General features: G+C 39.5%; 1 protein-coding gene across 1 annotated transcript in view; it reads left to right on the forward strand.

The window, feature by feature from the left end:
• The window catches only part of LOC127451117 (transmembrane protein 104-like), a 107,690-nt gene continuing 92,910 nt past the window's right edge, over positions 1-14,780 (forward strand). Inside the window, exons 1-3 of the mRNA XM_051715554.1 lie at positions 1-305; positions 568-656; positions 4,440-4,561. Of these exons, the coding sequence (XP_051571514.1) occupies positions 612-656; positions 4,440-4,561 (167 nt within the window). The 5' untranslated portion in view covers positions 1-305; positions 568-611. The remainder of the gene's footprint in view (positions 306-567; positions 657-4,439; positions 4,562-14,780) is intronic.

Genomic DNA, 14,780 nt, shown 5'->3' on the forward strand with positions numbered 1-14,780 from the left:
GCGATAAATTCCGAGCCGTTTCTTCCCGCCTCTCTCACAGGAGCCTGTGTCCTGCCGCTGCGCTCACATGACTGGTCTGTTTCCACAAACAACAACAACAACAACAACAACAACGTTTGCAGCATGTCTGGAGTAACTGCTTACAACATAATGGGAAGCTTTGAGCGTTGCGCACCACTCTGTATTTACGTGGCGTTTGCTCGCGCGCTGCGTCGCTGATCAAGTCTCGTGCAGTTCTGACGATAAAAACCGTCGCCTCGCTTGACAGCAAGAGTTATTACGTCACAGCGTGGAAACGGGGTCAGGTGAGCAGTTTCTGAAAGCAATAACAGAAGCTTTATGAACTTGTCTTGGTGGATATTCTGTATTTTATGGTGACACCTTAGCATAAAGCATCCTAAAGCGGCTGTACATTGAAAAATGTAGCATATACTTATTAGACGTCAAAGATTTTGTGACAGCTGAGGGGAGATATAATCAATAAACTGCTAGTCATGTTACTGCTATGGCACTTTGAAATGTCTGTAAGTGATTAAGTATTAAAATATAACATTTCTTTCACTCTAGGGTGGTAAACTTTCAGTTTTGATTTTTGTGTTTACCTCTTCGAGATGGCGGGGGGCATTACAGAGACAGGGGAGCCTTACTCACCTTTTGTAAGTATTCTTTATAATCCTGAATTTATAAATGTTAACAGACTGAGCAGTACTATTCTGTACATAAACTACACAGCTGTATGTGAATGAAAAAGTACTATGGTGGTACAATGAAACTGTCATGGGTAATATCATGGTACTGAATAATGACTATATTCATATTAAAGTATTAGTTCACCCAAAAATGAAAATTCAGTCATTGTTTACTCACCCCTGTGTTATAACCCCGAATGACTTTCTGTCTTTTTCTTAACACAAAGGGAGAAGTTGTGAAAAATGTTGTGCTCATTGATTTCATACAGAGGCAGTTTATGGTGACCACCTCTTCAAGCTTCAAAAGGACAAAAAGTATAATTCAGAAGTCTAATAAATTATTCCATGAGATTCATGATTGTTATGAAAGCTTACGATAAGGTTTGGTGTGAAACAAGCTGAAATCTAATGTATTATTTAGTGAAAATGTTCACTGACCGATGATCTCCTGTGCACGTTCATGATAGGACACGAGAGCAACAGTTCATGCAGCACCCTCGTGACACTGGGGCGTTAAAACGAAAATTCGTTTATCTAAAAACAGGTCTGTCACAGCGATAGGGACAACAGAACAGAACACAACACAGCTGCACACAAAACAGAGAATGGAACTTACTAAACATGTCTGAAGAGTTTGTAGTCGGAAGAATTGGTGCATTTCTATTAATTTCGGCGAAAACAAGCGATCGATAAAATGTAAAGTCACTCGTCACTGTTGGTTAGGACAAAAACTCATAGAAAATATACCTTTTATCGCATGTCGTTTGCCGTCAGGTTAGGACATGGTGTGACTGAGGCTGCCTGTAGCCTCTTCTATGTTTCTGTTTGATTTCCGAGTAATCCGTTCAAAAAATAATAATAAGGCTGGGCATAGAAATGCATCAATGTTTTAACTACAAACTCTTCAGACATGTTTAGTCAGATCTGTTCTCTATTTTGTGTGCAGCTGTGTTGTGTTCTGTTGTCGCTATCGCTGTGGAGGATCTGTTTTTAGATAAACAAATTAGTTTTCGCTTGAACGCCCCATGTCGCGAGGGAGCTGCGTGAATTGTTGCTCTCGTGCTCTATCATGAATGCACACAGCTGATCATCGGTCAGTGAACATTTTCACTAAATTATACATTAGATTTCGGATTGTTTTGCATCAAACCTTATTGTATGCTTCATGGAATAATTTATTAGACTTCTGAATTATACTTTTGCATTCTTTTGAAGCTTGAAGAGGTGGTCACCATAAACTGCCATTTGTATGACTTCACTGAGAACAATTTTTTCACAGTTTCTCCCTTTGTGTTAAGAAAAAGAAAGTCAGTCATATAGGGTTATAACAACTCAGGGGTGAGTAAACAATGACAACATTTTCATTTTTGAGTGAACTAATTCTTTAACATGTTATTTAAATAGTGTTCCAAGGTACATGTCATGTCATGGATGTGACATGTTTTTGTGTTGCCTGTTTGCACTCTAATGAATGTTTCATGAAATAATTTGAGATTAGAATAGTAATTCTTCAATAGCAATGTTAGACACAGTCTGACATACTCATGTAAGTCTCCTTGCACCCCGTTTCAAGCTTTGATAATCAAAATAATGCAAGTTAACAGTTGTCATAAAGGCTCAGTGTGCTTTTACCTAACTGTCATGTGATTTTGAACCACATACTTTGTGTTACTCATTTAACTGCCACTAAAGAGGAAATGGGATCACGCAAGTGACTGGGGAAGCTTACAGAGTCACAAAAGCGGAGTGAAAAGGTGATGTTTCCTGCAAAAAAAAAAAGTGTTTCACTGGCTTAAATCAGCAGAAAACAATGTATGATCTAGACATGAGTGTTTTTAGCTTGTTCAGTAGCTTGAACTCGTATTGTCAGCTGGGAATATGAAGCTTAAAGGAATATTCCAGGTTCAATACAAGTTAAGCTCAATTGACAGCATTTGTGGCATAATGTTGATTACAACAATTTATTTAGACTCGTCCCTTATTTTCTTTAAAAAAAAAAAAAATTTGAGATTACAGTGAGGCACTTACAATGAAAGTGAATGGGGCCAATTTTTGTAGGGTTTAAAGGCAGAAATGTGAAGCTTATAATTTTATAATATCACTTAGGTTACATTAATTCTTCTGTTAAATCTCGTGTATTGTTTAAGTTCAGATTGTCATATATACAGTCATTTTAGGGTTTGTTGTCATTACATCGTCATGGCAACAAAGTTGTAAAATTGGCTATAACTTTATACAGAAAAGGTTAGTAAGCGATTTTATCATACTGAAATCATGGTAACATGCATATTGTTTATGTCTTGTGGCTATCATTTTGAAACAGTGAGTATTTTAACATTTACAGTTTGGCCCCATTCACTTCCATTGTAAGTGCCTCATTGGAACCCAGATTTTTGCTTTTTTTTTTAATTTATTTTTTTATGTATATTTTATCCCCTTTTCTCCCAATTTGGAATGCCCAATTCCCACTACTTAGTTGGTCCTTGTGGTGGCGTGGTTACTCACCTCAATCCAGGTGACAGAGGACAAGTTTCAGTTGCCTCGGCTTCTGAGATCCACGCATCTTATCACGTGGCTCGTTGTGCATGACACCGCGGAGACTCCACATGTGGAGGCTCATGCTACTCCGTGATCCACGCACAACTTACCACGCGTCCCATTGAGAGCGAGAACCCCTAATCGCGACCACGAGGAGGTTACCCCATGTGACTCTACCCTCCTTAGCAACCGGGCCAATTTGGTTGCTTAGGAGACCTGGCTGGAGTCACTCAGCACACCCTGGATTCGAACTCGTGACTCTAGGTGTGGTAGTTGGTGTCAATACTCGCTGAGCTACCCAGGCCCTAGATTTGTGCTTTTTTTTTTTTTTTTTTTTTTTTTTTTTTTTTAAAGAAAACAAGTCAGAATTAATTTTTGTGGTAATCAACATTATGCCACAAATGCTGTTGATTGAGCTTAACTTGTACTGGAACCGGAATTTTCCTTTAGGAACTTTTCAGACACCCATTTTAATTTTAAGATGGATAAGGAAATCAGACAGTGACTCCCTATAAACATTCTCAGAGTGCATCACATTTAGCTGATTTTAATTTAAAAAAAAAATTACATACAACAGATAGTATGCCAAAATATGCAATACTGTCTTCATTCTATAGCATTCAAAATCAGTTAAACTAAAACCCTGGTTTTATTTATGGATTATTTACAAACCAGAATAAAAGGGAAAGTATTTAATACTGTATTTAACTGTATGTTCAGTACCCACAATTTTCATTTTGGCTAGCATTGGGTAATGCAATGGATTTAAAAGGTAATCAATAATGGAAATCCTCATCAGTTCCTAAAGAAAGTAACAGTTGATACAGTATATCTATATTAAGTTGACTATATAAAGTGATTTGCTTGAGTGAGAGGAAATGCAATGCTGGATTATTTTACACATTATCTTATTAAAATACATGGTGATGATACATTCCAGCAATATCCACTATGCAGGAAAGCAGAACAAATAACAAACGAATGGATTAATAATGGGACTTTGCTGTGATTAAAAAAATATATATATACACCAATCAGTCACAACATTAAAACCACCTGCCTAATATTGTGTAGGTCCTCCTTGTGCTGCCAAAACGGCATCGGTGTATATATATCACAAAATTGCCTCCTTATGATATAACATTTATATCTGTGAAGACTTTTGAATGTGGTTTAGAATTGATCTACTTCTGTTTGTTTGTCTTTGTGTAGGTTGGCCTGGTGTATATGTTCAATCTGATTGTCGGCACCGGTGCCCTGACGATGCCCAAGGCTTTTGCAACAGCTGGTTGGGCAGTCAGCTTGTCCCTCATTTCATTTTTGTCTTTTATGAGGTATGTTTTTCCTTCCACTTTTACATCTCATTCTTTCTTTCTTATGATCTCTCTTAAGTCCTCTCTTGACATTCAAAGAAGCTTGTTATTGCCATTAAAAATCAGGGTCTGTGTTGCCAAAGCATTATAGTAATGGGATCAATGATAATTTTATTTAGAATATTACCGTGCTGTGTACCATTTTGTCCTGCACCGCTATTCAGGGCTGCTATGAATCTACATAGCGTCACAACAAAATAAGACAAGTTGTGAGCTTGCAATCTGAATTAAATGTTGATGAGATGAAAGACTTGATACTGCAAAATAATACAATGACATGTGTGTGTGTGTGTGTGTGTGTGTGTGTGTGTATGTATGTATATGTATATATATATATATATATTATACACGTATATATGCGTATATATGAAGCCAGACGGGCTGGTTTGAGTATTTCTGTAACTGCTGATCTCCTGGGATTTTCACACACAACAGTCTCTAGAATTTACTCGGAATGGTGCCAGAAAAAAAAACATCCAGTGAGTGGCAGTTCTGCGTATGGAAACACCTTGTTGATAAGAGAGAGGTCAACAGAGAATGGCCAGACTGTTTAGAACAGACAAACCCAACGGTAACTCAGATAACCGCTCTGTACAATTGTGGTGAGAAGAATATCATCTCAGAATGCTATTCTGAGATGCGGGTTGGTGCTGTTTTTGCGGCACGAGGGGGACCTACACCATATTAGGCAGGTGGTTTTAATGTTGTGGCTGATTGGTGAGTGTATATATAATATACATACAGTTGAAGTCAGAAGTGTACATACACTTAGGTTAAAGTTATTAAAACACATTTTTTAACCACTCCACAGATTTCATATTAGCAAACAATAGTTTTGGCAAGTCATTTAGGACATCTACTTTGTGCATGACATGAGTAATTTTTCCAACAATTGTTTACAGACAGATTGTTTCACACTTAATTGACTGTCACAATTCCAGTGGGTCAGAGGTTTACAGAAGTTAACTGTGCCTTTAAGCAGCTTGGAAAATTCTAGAAAATTATGTCAAGCCTTTAGGCAATTAGCCAATTAGCTTCTGATAGGCTAATTGGCTAACTGGAGTCAATTGGAGGTGTACCTGCGGATGTATTTTAAGGCGTACCTTCAAACTCAGTGCCTCTTTGCTTGACATCATGGGAAAATCAAAAGAAATCAGCCAAGACCTTAGAAACAAAAATTGTGGACCTCCACAAGTCTGGTTCATCCTTGGGAGCAATTTCCAAATTCCTGAAGGTACCATGTTCATCTGTACAAACAATAGTACGCAAGAATAAACACCATGGGACCACGCAGCCATCATACCGCTTAAAGTTGACGCATTCTCTCTCCTAGAGATGAAGGTAGTTTGGTGTGAAAAGTGCAAATCAATCCCAGAACAACAGCAAAGGACCTTGTAAAGATGCTGGAGGAAACAGGTAGACAAGTATCTAAATCCACAGTAAACGAGTCCTATATCAGCATAACCTGAAAGGCTGCTCAGCAAGGAAGAAGCCACTGCTCCAAAACCACCATAAAAAAGCCAGACTACAGTTTGCAAGTGCACATGGGGACAGAGATCTTTCTTTTTGGAGGGATGTCCTCTGGTCTGATGAAACAAAAATGTAACTTTTTGGCCATAATGACCATTGTTATGTTTGGAGGAAAAAGGGTGAGGCTTGCAAGCCGAAGAACATCATCCCAACCGGGAAGCATGAGTGTGGCAGCATCATGTTGTGGGGGTGCTTTGCTGCTGGAGGGACTGGTGCACTTCACAAAATAGATGGCATCATGAGGAAAGAAAATTATGTGGATATATTGAAGCAACATCTCAAGACATCAGCCAGGAAGTTAAAGCTCAGTCGCAAATGGGTCTTCCAAATGGACATTGACCCCAAGCATACCTCCAAAGTTGTGGCAAAATGGCTTAAGGACAACAAAGTCAAGGTATTGGAGTGGCCATTACAAAGCCCTGACCTCAATCAGATTTGTGGGCAGAAACGAAAATGTGTGGAGGCAAGGAAGCCTACAAACCTGACTCAGTTACACCAGTTCTGTCTGGAGGAATGGGCCAAAATTCCAGCAACTTATTGTGAGAAGCTTGTGGAAGGCTACTCAAACGTTTGATCCAAGTTAAACAATTTAAAGGCAATGCTACCAAATACTAACAAAGTGTATGTAAACTTCTTACCCACTGGGAATGTGATGAAAGAAATAAAAGCTGAAATAAATCATTCTCTCTACTATTATTCTGACATTTCACATTCTTAAAATAGTGATCCTAACTGACCTAAGACAGGCAATGTTTTCTAAGATTAAATGTCAGGAATTGTGAAAAATTGAGTTTAAATATATTTGGCTAAGGTGAATGTAAACTTCTGATTTCAACTGTGTGTGTGTGTGTGTGTGTGTGTGTGTGTGTGTGTGTGTGTGTGTGTGTGTGTGTGTGTGTATTATAATATATTATAATATATATATATACACACACACACACACACACACACTAGATGGACAAAAGTATTGGGACACCTACACATTACACCTACAAGAGCTTTTATGACATCCCATTCTAAATCCAGAGGAATTAATATCGAGTTGGCCCCCCTTTGCAGCAGATTTTGGAGTTTGTCTGTTGGAATTTTTGCCCATTCTTCCAGAAGAGCATTTGTGAGGTCAGATACTGATGTTGGCCGAGAGGGCCTGGCTCACAATCTCCATTCTAGTTAATCCCAAAGGTGTTCGATTAGTGTTGAGGTCAGGGCTCTGTGCGGGCCAGTCAAGTTCTTCCACACCAAACTCATCCAACCATGCCTTTATGGACCTTGCTTTGTGCACTGGGGCACAGTCATGCTGGAACAGAAAAGGGCCTTCCCCAAACTGTTTCCACAAAGTTGGAAGCATAAAATTTTCCAAAATGTCTTGGTAAGCTGAGGCATTAACATTTCCCTTCAGTGGAACTAAGGGACCTAGGCTAACCCCAGAAAAACATCCCCACAGCATTATCCCTCCTCCACCAAACTTTACAGTTGGCACAGTGCAGTCAGGCAGGAAACGTTCTCCTGGCATTCGCCAAACCCAGACTCGTCCATCAGACTGCCAGATAGAGAAGCGTGATTCGTCACTCCACAGAACACGTTTCCACTGCTCCAGAGTCCAGTGGTGGCGTGCTTTACACCACTCCATCCGACGCTTGGTATTGTGCTTGGTGATGTAAGGCTTGCATACAGCTGATCGACCATGGAAACCCACGCTATGAAGCTCCCGGCGCACAGTTTTTGTGCTGATGTTAATGCCAGAGGAGATTTGGAACTCTGCAGTTATTGAGTCAGCAGAGCGTTGGCGACTTTTATGCACTATGCACCTCAGCACTTGGTGACCCCACTATGTAACTTTACGTGGTCTGCCACTTCGTGGCTGAGTTGCTGTGATTCCTAAACGCTTCCACTTTGCAATAATACCACTTACAGTTGATCATGGAATATCTATGAGGGAAGAAATTTCATGAACTGACTTGTATTACAGTACCACGCTCATTCAGTGAGCCCTTTAGAACGACCCATTCTTTCAGAAATGTTTGTAAAGGCAGACTGCATGGCTAGGTGCTTGATTTTATACACCTGTGGCAATGGGACTGAATGAAACACCTGAATTCAATGATTAAGAGGTGTGGCCCAATACTTTTGTCCATATAGTGTGTGTGTGTGTGTGTGTGTGTGTGTGTGTGTGTGTGTGTGTGTGTGTGTGTGTGTGTGTGTGTGTGTATATAAATAAATATATATATATACACACACACACACATACATACACTGGCGGCCAAAAGTTTGGAATAATTTACAGATTTTGCTGTTTCGGAAGGAAATTGGTACTTTGCCACTTTGGTGAATTAACTGATCACAAAGTATAGTCAGGACATTACTGATGTAAAAAAAACAGCACCATCACTATTTGAAAAATGTCATTTTTTATCAATTCTAGACAGACCCCATTTCCAGCAGCCATCACTCCAACACCTTATCCTTGAGTAATCATGCTAAATTGCTAATTTAGTACTAGAAAATCACTTGCCATTATATCAAACACAGCTGAAAGCTATTTGGTTCGTTAAATGAAGCTTAACATTGTTTTTGTGTTTGTTTTTGAGTTGCAACAGTATGCAATAGATTGGCATGTCTTAAAGGAATAGTTCACCCAAAAATGAAAATTTGCTGATAATTTACTCACCCTCAGGCCATCCAAGATGTATCTGAGTTTCTTTCTTCATCAAAACAAAATGTAAGACTTTACTCATAATACTTATACAATACTTATATACTTTTTAACTACAAATGTTCACTTTCATACATCTCTGTGACCTGTGCTCATGAGAGGGATGACGTAAACTTGTTGGGAAGGTCACACGTCACGTGACGGAATCAGGAAGCGCGTCGTTGTTTACAATAGAAACTTGCACAGACCAAGCGCCATTCACAAACCAGAACAGTCCAAAACAATTTCAAAACAATATAAAATAAAAGAAAATATTTTCCAAATAATAAAAAAAAAAAAACAATGTAAACAATGACACGCTTCCTGACTCTTCCACGTGACGCGTGACCTTACCAACGAGCTTACGTCATCCCTCTCATGAGCGCACGTCACAGAGATGTACCGAAGTGAACATTTGTAGTTAAAAAGTATATAAGTATTGTTTTGTTTCTCAAAATAATCAATCATTTGTGTTCAAAGAACTTTATTTCTTTGAGTCATGTGAATTATTTTGATGCACCCTAAATATGCATTTTGGACCGTCAAAAAATGGAGTACATTCACTTGCATTGTTTAGAGGAGGAGGCCTGAAATGAAATCCTTAAAGTCTTAAATACATCTTGGATGGCCTGAGGGTGAGTAAATTATCAGCAAATTTTCATTTTTGGGTGAACTATTCCTTTTAAGGTCAATATTAGATCAAAAATGGCAAAAAAGAAACGGCTTTCTCTAGAAACTCGTCAGTCAGTCATTGCTTTGTCGAATGAAGGCTAGGCAATGCTTGAAATTGCCAAAAAACTGAAGATTTCATACAAAGGTGTACACTACAGTCTTCAAAGACAAAGGACAACTGGCTCTAACAAGGACAGAAAGAGATGTGGAAGACCAGATGTACAACTAAACGAGAATAAGTACATCAGAGTCTCTAGTTTGAGAAATAGATGCCTCACATGTCCTCAGCTGACAGCTTCATTGAATTCTACCCACTCAACACCAGTTTCATGTACAACAGTAAAGAGAAGACTCAGGGGTGCAGGCCTTATGGGAAGAATTGCAAAGTAAAAGCCACTTTTGAACCAGAAAAACAAAAAGAAAAGGTTAGAGTGGGCAAAGAAACACAGAACTGTGGATTAATAACGATGTTCGTGCGGCACTTAATGCATGGACCTCCGCTTTTAATTCTGGGAATGCCGAGGAGCATAAACAAGCCAGTTATGCCCTTCGCAAAACTATCAGAGCAGCCAAACGCCAGTACAGAGACAAGATTGAAGGACAGTTCAACAGCATCGAATCTAGAAGCATGTGGCAGGGAATTAATATCATCAAGGACTTCAAACGGAATAAAAACTCTGCCATCCTTCCGGATGAGCTTAATACTTTTTATGCTCGTTTCGAGGGAAATAACACCGCCCTCGCAGAGAGAGCTCTCGTGGCCGAAGCTACAGAGGTTAGTTCACTCTCCGTCTCTGTAGCGGATGTAACCCGATCCTTCCGACGGGTGAATATCCGTAAAGCCGCGGGTCCAGACGGCATTCCGGGCCACGTCATTAGAGCGTGCGCGAACCAACAGGCTGGTGTTTTTACGGACATTTTCAATCTTTCCCTCTCCTTGTGGTCCCCACATGCTTTAAAACGTCCATCATTGTGCCTGTACCAAAGCAATCCAAAATCACTTGCTTAAATGACTGGCGTCCTGTTGCTCTGACCCCCATCATCAACAAATGCTTTGAGAGACTAACCAGAGATTACATCTGCTCTGTGCTGTACTCCTCACTGGATTCACTGCAGTTTGCTTACCGCAACAACTGCTCCACTGATGATGCCATTGCATTTACACTACACACTGCTCTCTCCCACCTGGAAAAAAGGAACACATATGTGAGAATGCTGTTTGTAGACTACAGCTCAGCATTCACCACCATAGTGCCCTCCAAGCTTGATGAGAAGCTCTGGGCTTAAACCGCTCACTGTGCAGCTAGATCTTGGACAGATGCCAGGTGGTTAGAATGGGCATCAACATCTCCTCATCACTGACCCTCAATACTGGAGCCCCGCAGGGCTGTGTTCTCAGCCCACTCCTGTATAACCTGTACACACATGACTGTGTGGCAACACATAGCTCTAATGCCATCATTAAGATTGCTGATGATACAACGGTGGTAGGTTTGATCACTGACAATGATGAAACAGCCTACAGAGAGGAGGTGCACACTCTGACACACTGGTGTCAGGAGCACAACCTCTCCCTCAACGTCAGTAAGACCAAGGAGCTTGTGGTGGACTTCAGGACAGAAAAGACAGAGAACACAGCCCCATCACCATCAATGGAGCACCAGTGGAGAGAGTCAGCAGCTTCGAGTTCCTCGGTATCCACATCACAGAGGAACTCACATGGTCCGTCCACACTGAGGCCGTTGTGAAGAAGGCTCATCAGTGCCTCTTCCTGAGATGGCAGAGGAAGTTTGGAATGAACCACCACATTCTCACACGGTTCTACACCAGCACTGTAGAGAGCATCCTGACTTGCTGCATCACTGCCTGGTACGGCAACAGCACTGCCCTCAACCGCAAAGCAGACGGCCAGATACAACATCTGAGGTGAGCTTCCCTCCCTCCAGGACATATATACCAGGCGGTGTGTGAAAAAAGCTCGGAGGATCATCAGAGACTCCAGCCACCCGAGCCATGGGCTGCTCTCACTGCTAACATCAGGCAGGCGGTATCACAGCATCAGCACCCGCATCAGCACCTGCACCAGCTGACTTCATGACAGCTTCTTCCCCCAAGCAATCAGATTTTTGAACTCTTGATCTCTCACGATCAATATACATCAGCACTGCACTTTATTAATCTCATTATCTCGCACTGGACTGTCATAAATTATATTCTCTCTTAACAACACACTGGCAACTGACTATCAGCCTGAATGTCAGTACAGCACAATACAACCTACTGTATATTTGATATATACTATTTTTATTGTATACTATGTATTCCATATTGTGTGTATCATATACTGTATACTGTACATTGTATATTATTTTTGTAAATTGTGTTGTGTAAATGTATGTCTCATCACTGTCATGACTGCTATGTTGCTCGGAGCTGCACCAAAGACTTTCACCCACTGTTGCACTTGTGTATATGGTTGAGTGACAATAAAGTGATTTGATTTGATTTTAAAGATATTGGAGTTGAGTGCAGGCAAGACAGAAGTTTCTGAGAGTGATTTCACTGTACTATATGATTTGTCTGTAACCACATACTTTGATATAATAAAATGATGCGTGGAAAAGAAACTGTCGGCAGACTGAGTGAGTTTGATTCATACATTGATAGATAATTCGACTTGTTAACGATATGATGCATTGAGCACTGCTGTAGTTTATATAAAAACACTCTCCACAGCAGAATGTGTGTTTTCAGGGACAGTAGAACTCATTCCTTGTCAAATTAGAATGTTATCTTAGTTTTACTGGCAGTATATCTCATCTGTGATCACATTTTCTAAAGATATGGCCAGACGTGAAGTCCACCAATAACGTAGGAACGCTTACTAGCAACTTCACAGTACAGAGACTAGTGACATCAAGCGATAAAGTGTGTATGGGGCTTCAGTCAAAAAGACAAGTTCATGAGTTATCAGTTTGAATTGTTCCAACGAAATAGCTTTATCCATCAACTTACAATGGAAGTGAACTGGCCCAGTCCATAAACAAATAACAATTTTTTTTTTTTTTTTTTTTTTTTTTTTGCTGTTTGATTTGCTGTTGTTAAATTGTATTATGTTTATCAACATTTATATCAGCATCGGCCATTGAAAAACCCTTATCGGTCGACCACTAGTAAACATTATACATGTCTGTGTAAAATTATATCCAATACCGGGATTATAGTGTTTCGATGCCATTACAATTAAATTGTAATATTGGATATAACTTTACACAGATAAAGTCACACTAAAATCATGTTAACACGTGCAGTATAATGTTTACGTCTTGTCGATATACTTTTGAAAGAGTGTGTATTTTAATGTTTATGGACTGGCCCCGTTCACTTTCATTGGGTTAAGTGCGTTACTGTAACCACAATTTATATTGTATTTTTATTTTTTAAATAACTTATTTTATTTTGTGTAAATCAAAATTATCCTTCTGAGACCCGAGCGTGACTGCTGTGTGAATTTACCATTTCCCTTTTTGATTTGTAACTAGTTGCACCTAATAAACAAGCAAATAGTTTTGTTTTTTTCATCCCCTTTTCTCCCAATTTGGAATGCCCAATTCCCACTACTTATAGGTCCTCATGGTGGCTTGGTTACTCACCTCAATCCGGGTGGCGGAGGACAAGTCTCAGTTGCCTCCGCTTCTGAGACAGTCAATCCACGCATCCTATCACGTGGCTCGTTGTGCGTGACACCGCGGAGACTCCGCATTTGGAGGCTCATGCTACTCTCCGCGATCCAAGCACAACTTACCACACGCCCCATTGAGAGCGAGATCCACTAATCGTGACCACGAGGAGGTTACCCCATGTGCCTCTACCCTCCCTAGCAACCGGGCCAATTTGGTTGCTTAGGAGACCTGGCTGGAGTCACTCAGCACACCCTGGATTTGAACTCGTGACTCCAGGTAGCTGAGTTACCCAGGCCCCACTAAGCAAATAGTTTTTCTAAAAATTGATGTCCAAATATGTGGACAGCGGTACTAGAGACTGATTTATACTTCTGCGTTGACCCTACGGCGTAGGCTCTGCGTAGGGGCCAACATATTGGATTGAATTTATAGTTCTGCATTGGTGTCTGCATCGTTCTGCAATTACACAGCCAAAATGCTATTTATACATAAATAAATAAACAAAAGCAATGTAATTTGTTGATTCAAAAGTATTTATTTAATTATTGTAAGATTAAAAATGAGATTAAAGTATGTGAACATGTTTGAATTTAGGTATGCTACATATTATTTATGATACATGTTGCCTGTATTGTAGGGAGCAAATAAGTAAGACAAATACTGTATGCTTACTCTTGAGTTGCTTAAATAATAATAAATTGTTTTGGCATACTTTTGACGTTCCATGCTGAAAAAGAAATCATCAAATTAATTAATAACTATACCTCGCTTGGCGTACACTTAATGGGTGTTGTTTTAAAGACTTTACAATGCATTTAGGCAATATAACCAACTCTTATCAAGTTCTTTCTAATTTGCTGACAAATTAGAAGTGAATATGATTATTTACTTTACACAATATTGTCAAACACATGGTCAAATCATTGTGCAGATCGGAAAGGTTGCGAGTAGAATACAACACATAATGTTTCACACACATATCAAATTAATATCAAGTAAAAGCCCTGAGGGGAAAAAAAAAGCTTTTAGAGTTTATAAGCTGTTAACAAATATCTTTTGTAACTTCTAACTTCATGAAACACAAACAGAACGTAAAAACAACAGATGCTCCTGATTGAGACAATTGTTTTAATTGTCCAGAGTCCAAATACAATGTGATATGATGCATATATATTAAACTAATCTAGGTAAAATGCGACGCTTCCTCAGATATTGTTGTTATCATCCTGGAGGGCGGTCTCTGGTTACAAAGTGCACCAATAACAGCTGTTGTGATCTGCACCGCCGTAGCTACGCAAAGCCTACAGCATAGGTTCGATGTAGAAGTATAAATCAGCCTTAAGTTGTGATTTTAAATAATATCAAGCTATAGAAAGTCAGATTTAAAAAAAAATTTTTTATCAAATTGTTTGTGTTTCCTGGAGTGATGGTTATTCATATTTTTGAGACGTTAAAGACATAAAACATTTGCATAATTAATTCTGATTCAAAGTAATAGCCAGCATTATCCAATCACTGCCAACCATGTTAAAATAAAATTATACATACTGAATCTATGCACGGATTATCATTGCCCGATGTCTGCCAAACATGTGGAGTCATC

This window comes from Myxocyprinus asiaticus, chromosome 14, assembly GCF_019703515.2.
Source record: "Myxocyprinus asiaticus isolate MX2 ecotype Aquarium Trade chromosome 14, UBuf_Myxa_2, whole genome shotgun sequence".
In the NCBI taxonomy this organism is placed as follows: domain Eukaryota; kingdom Metazoa; phylum Chordata; class Actinopteri; order Cypriniformes; family Catostomidae; genus Myxocyprinus; species Myxocyprinus asiaticus.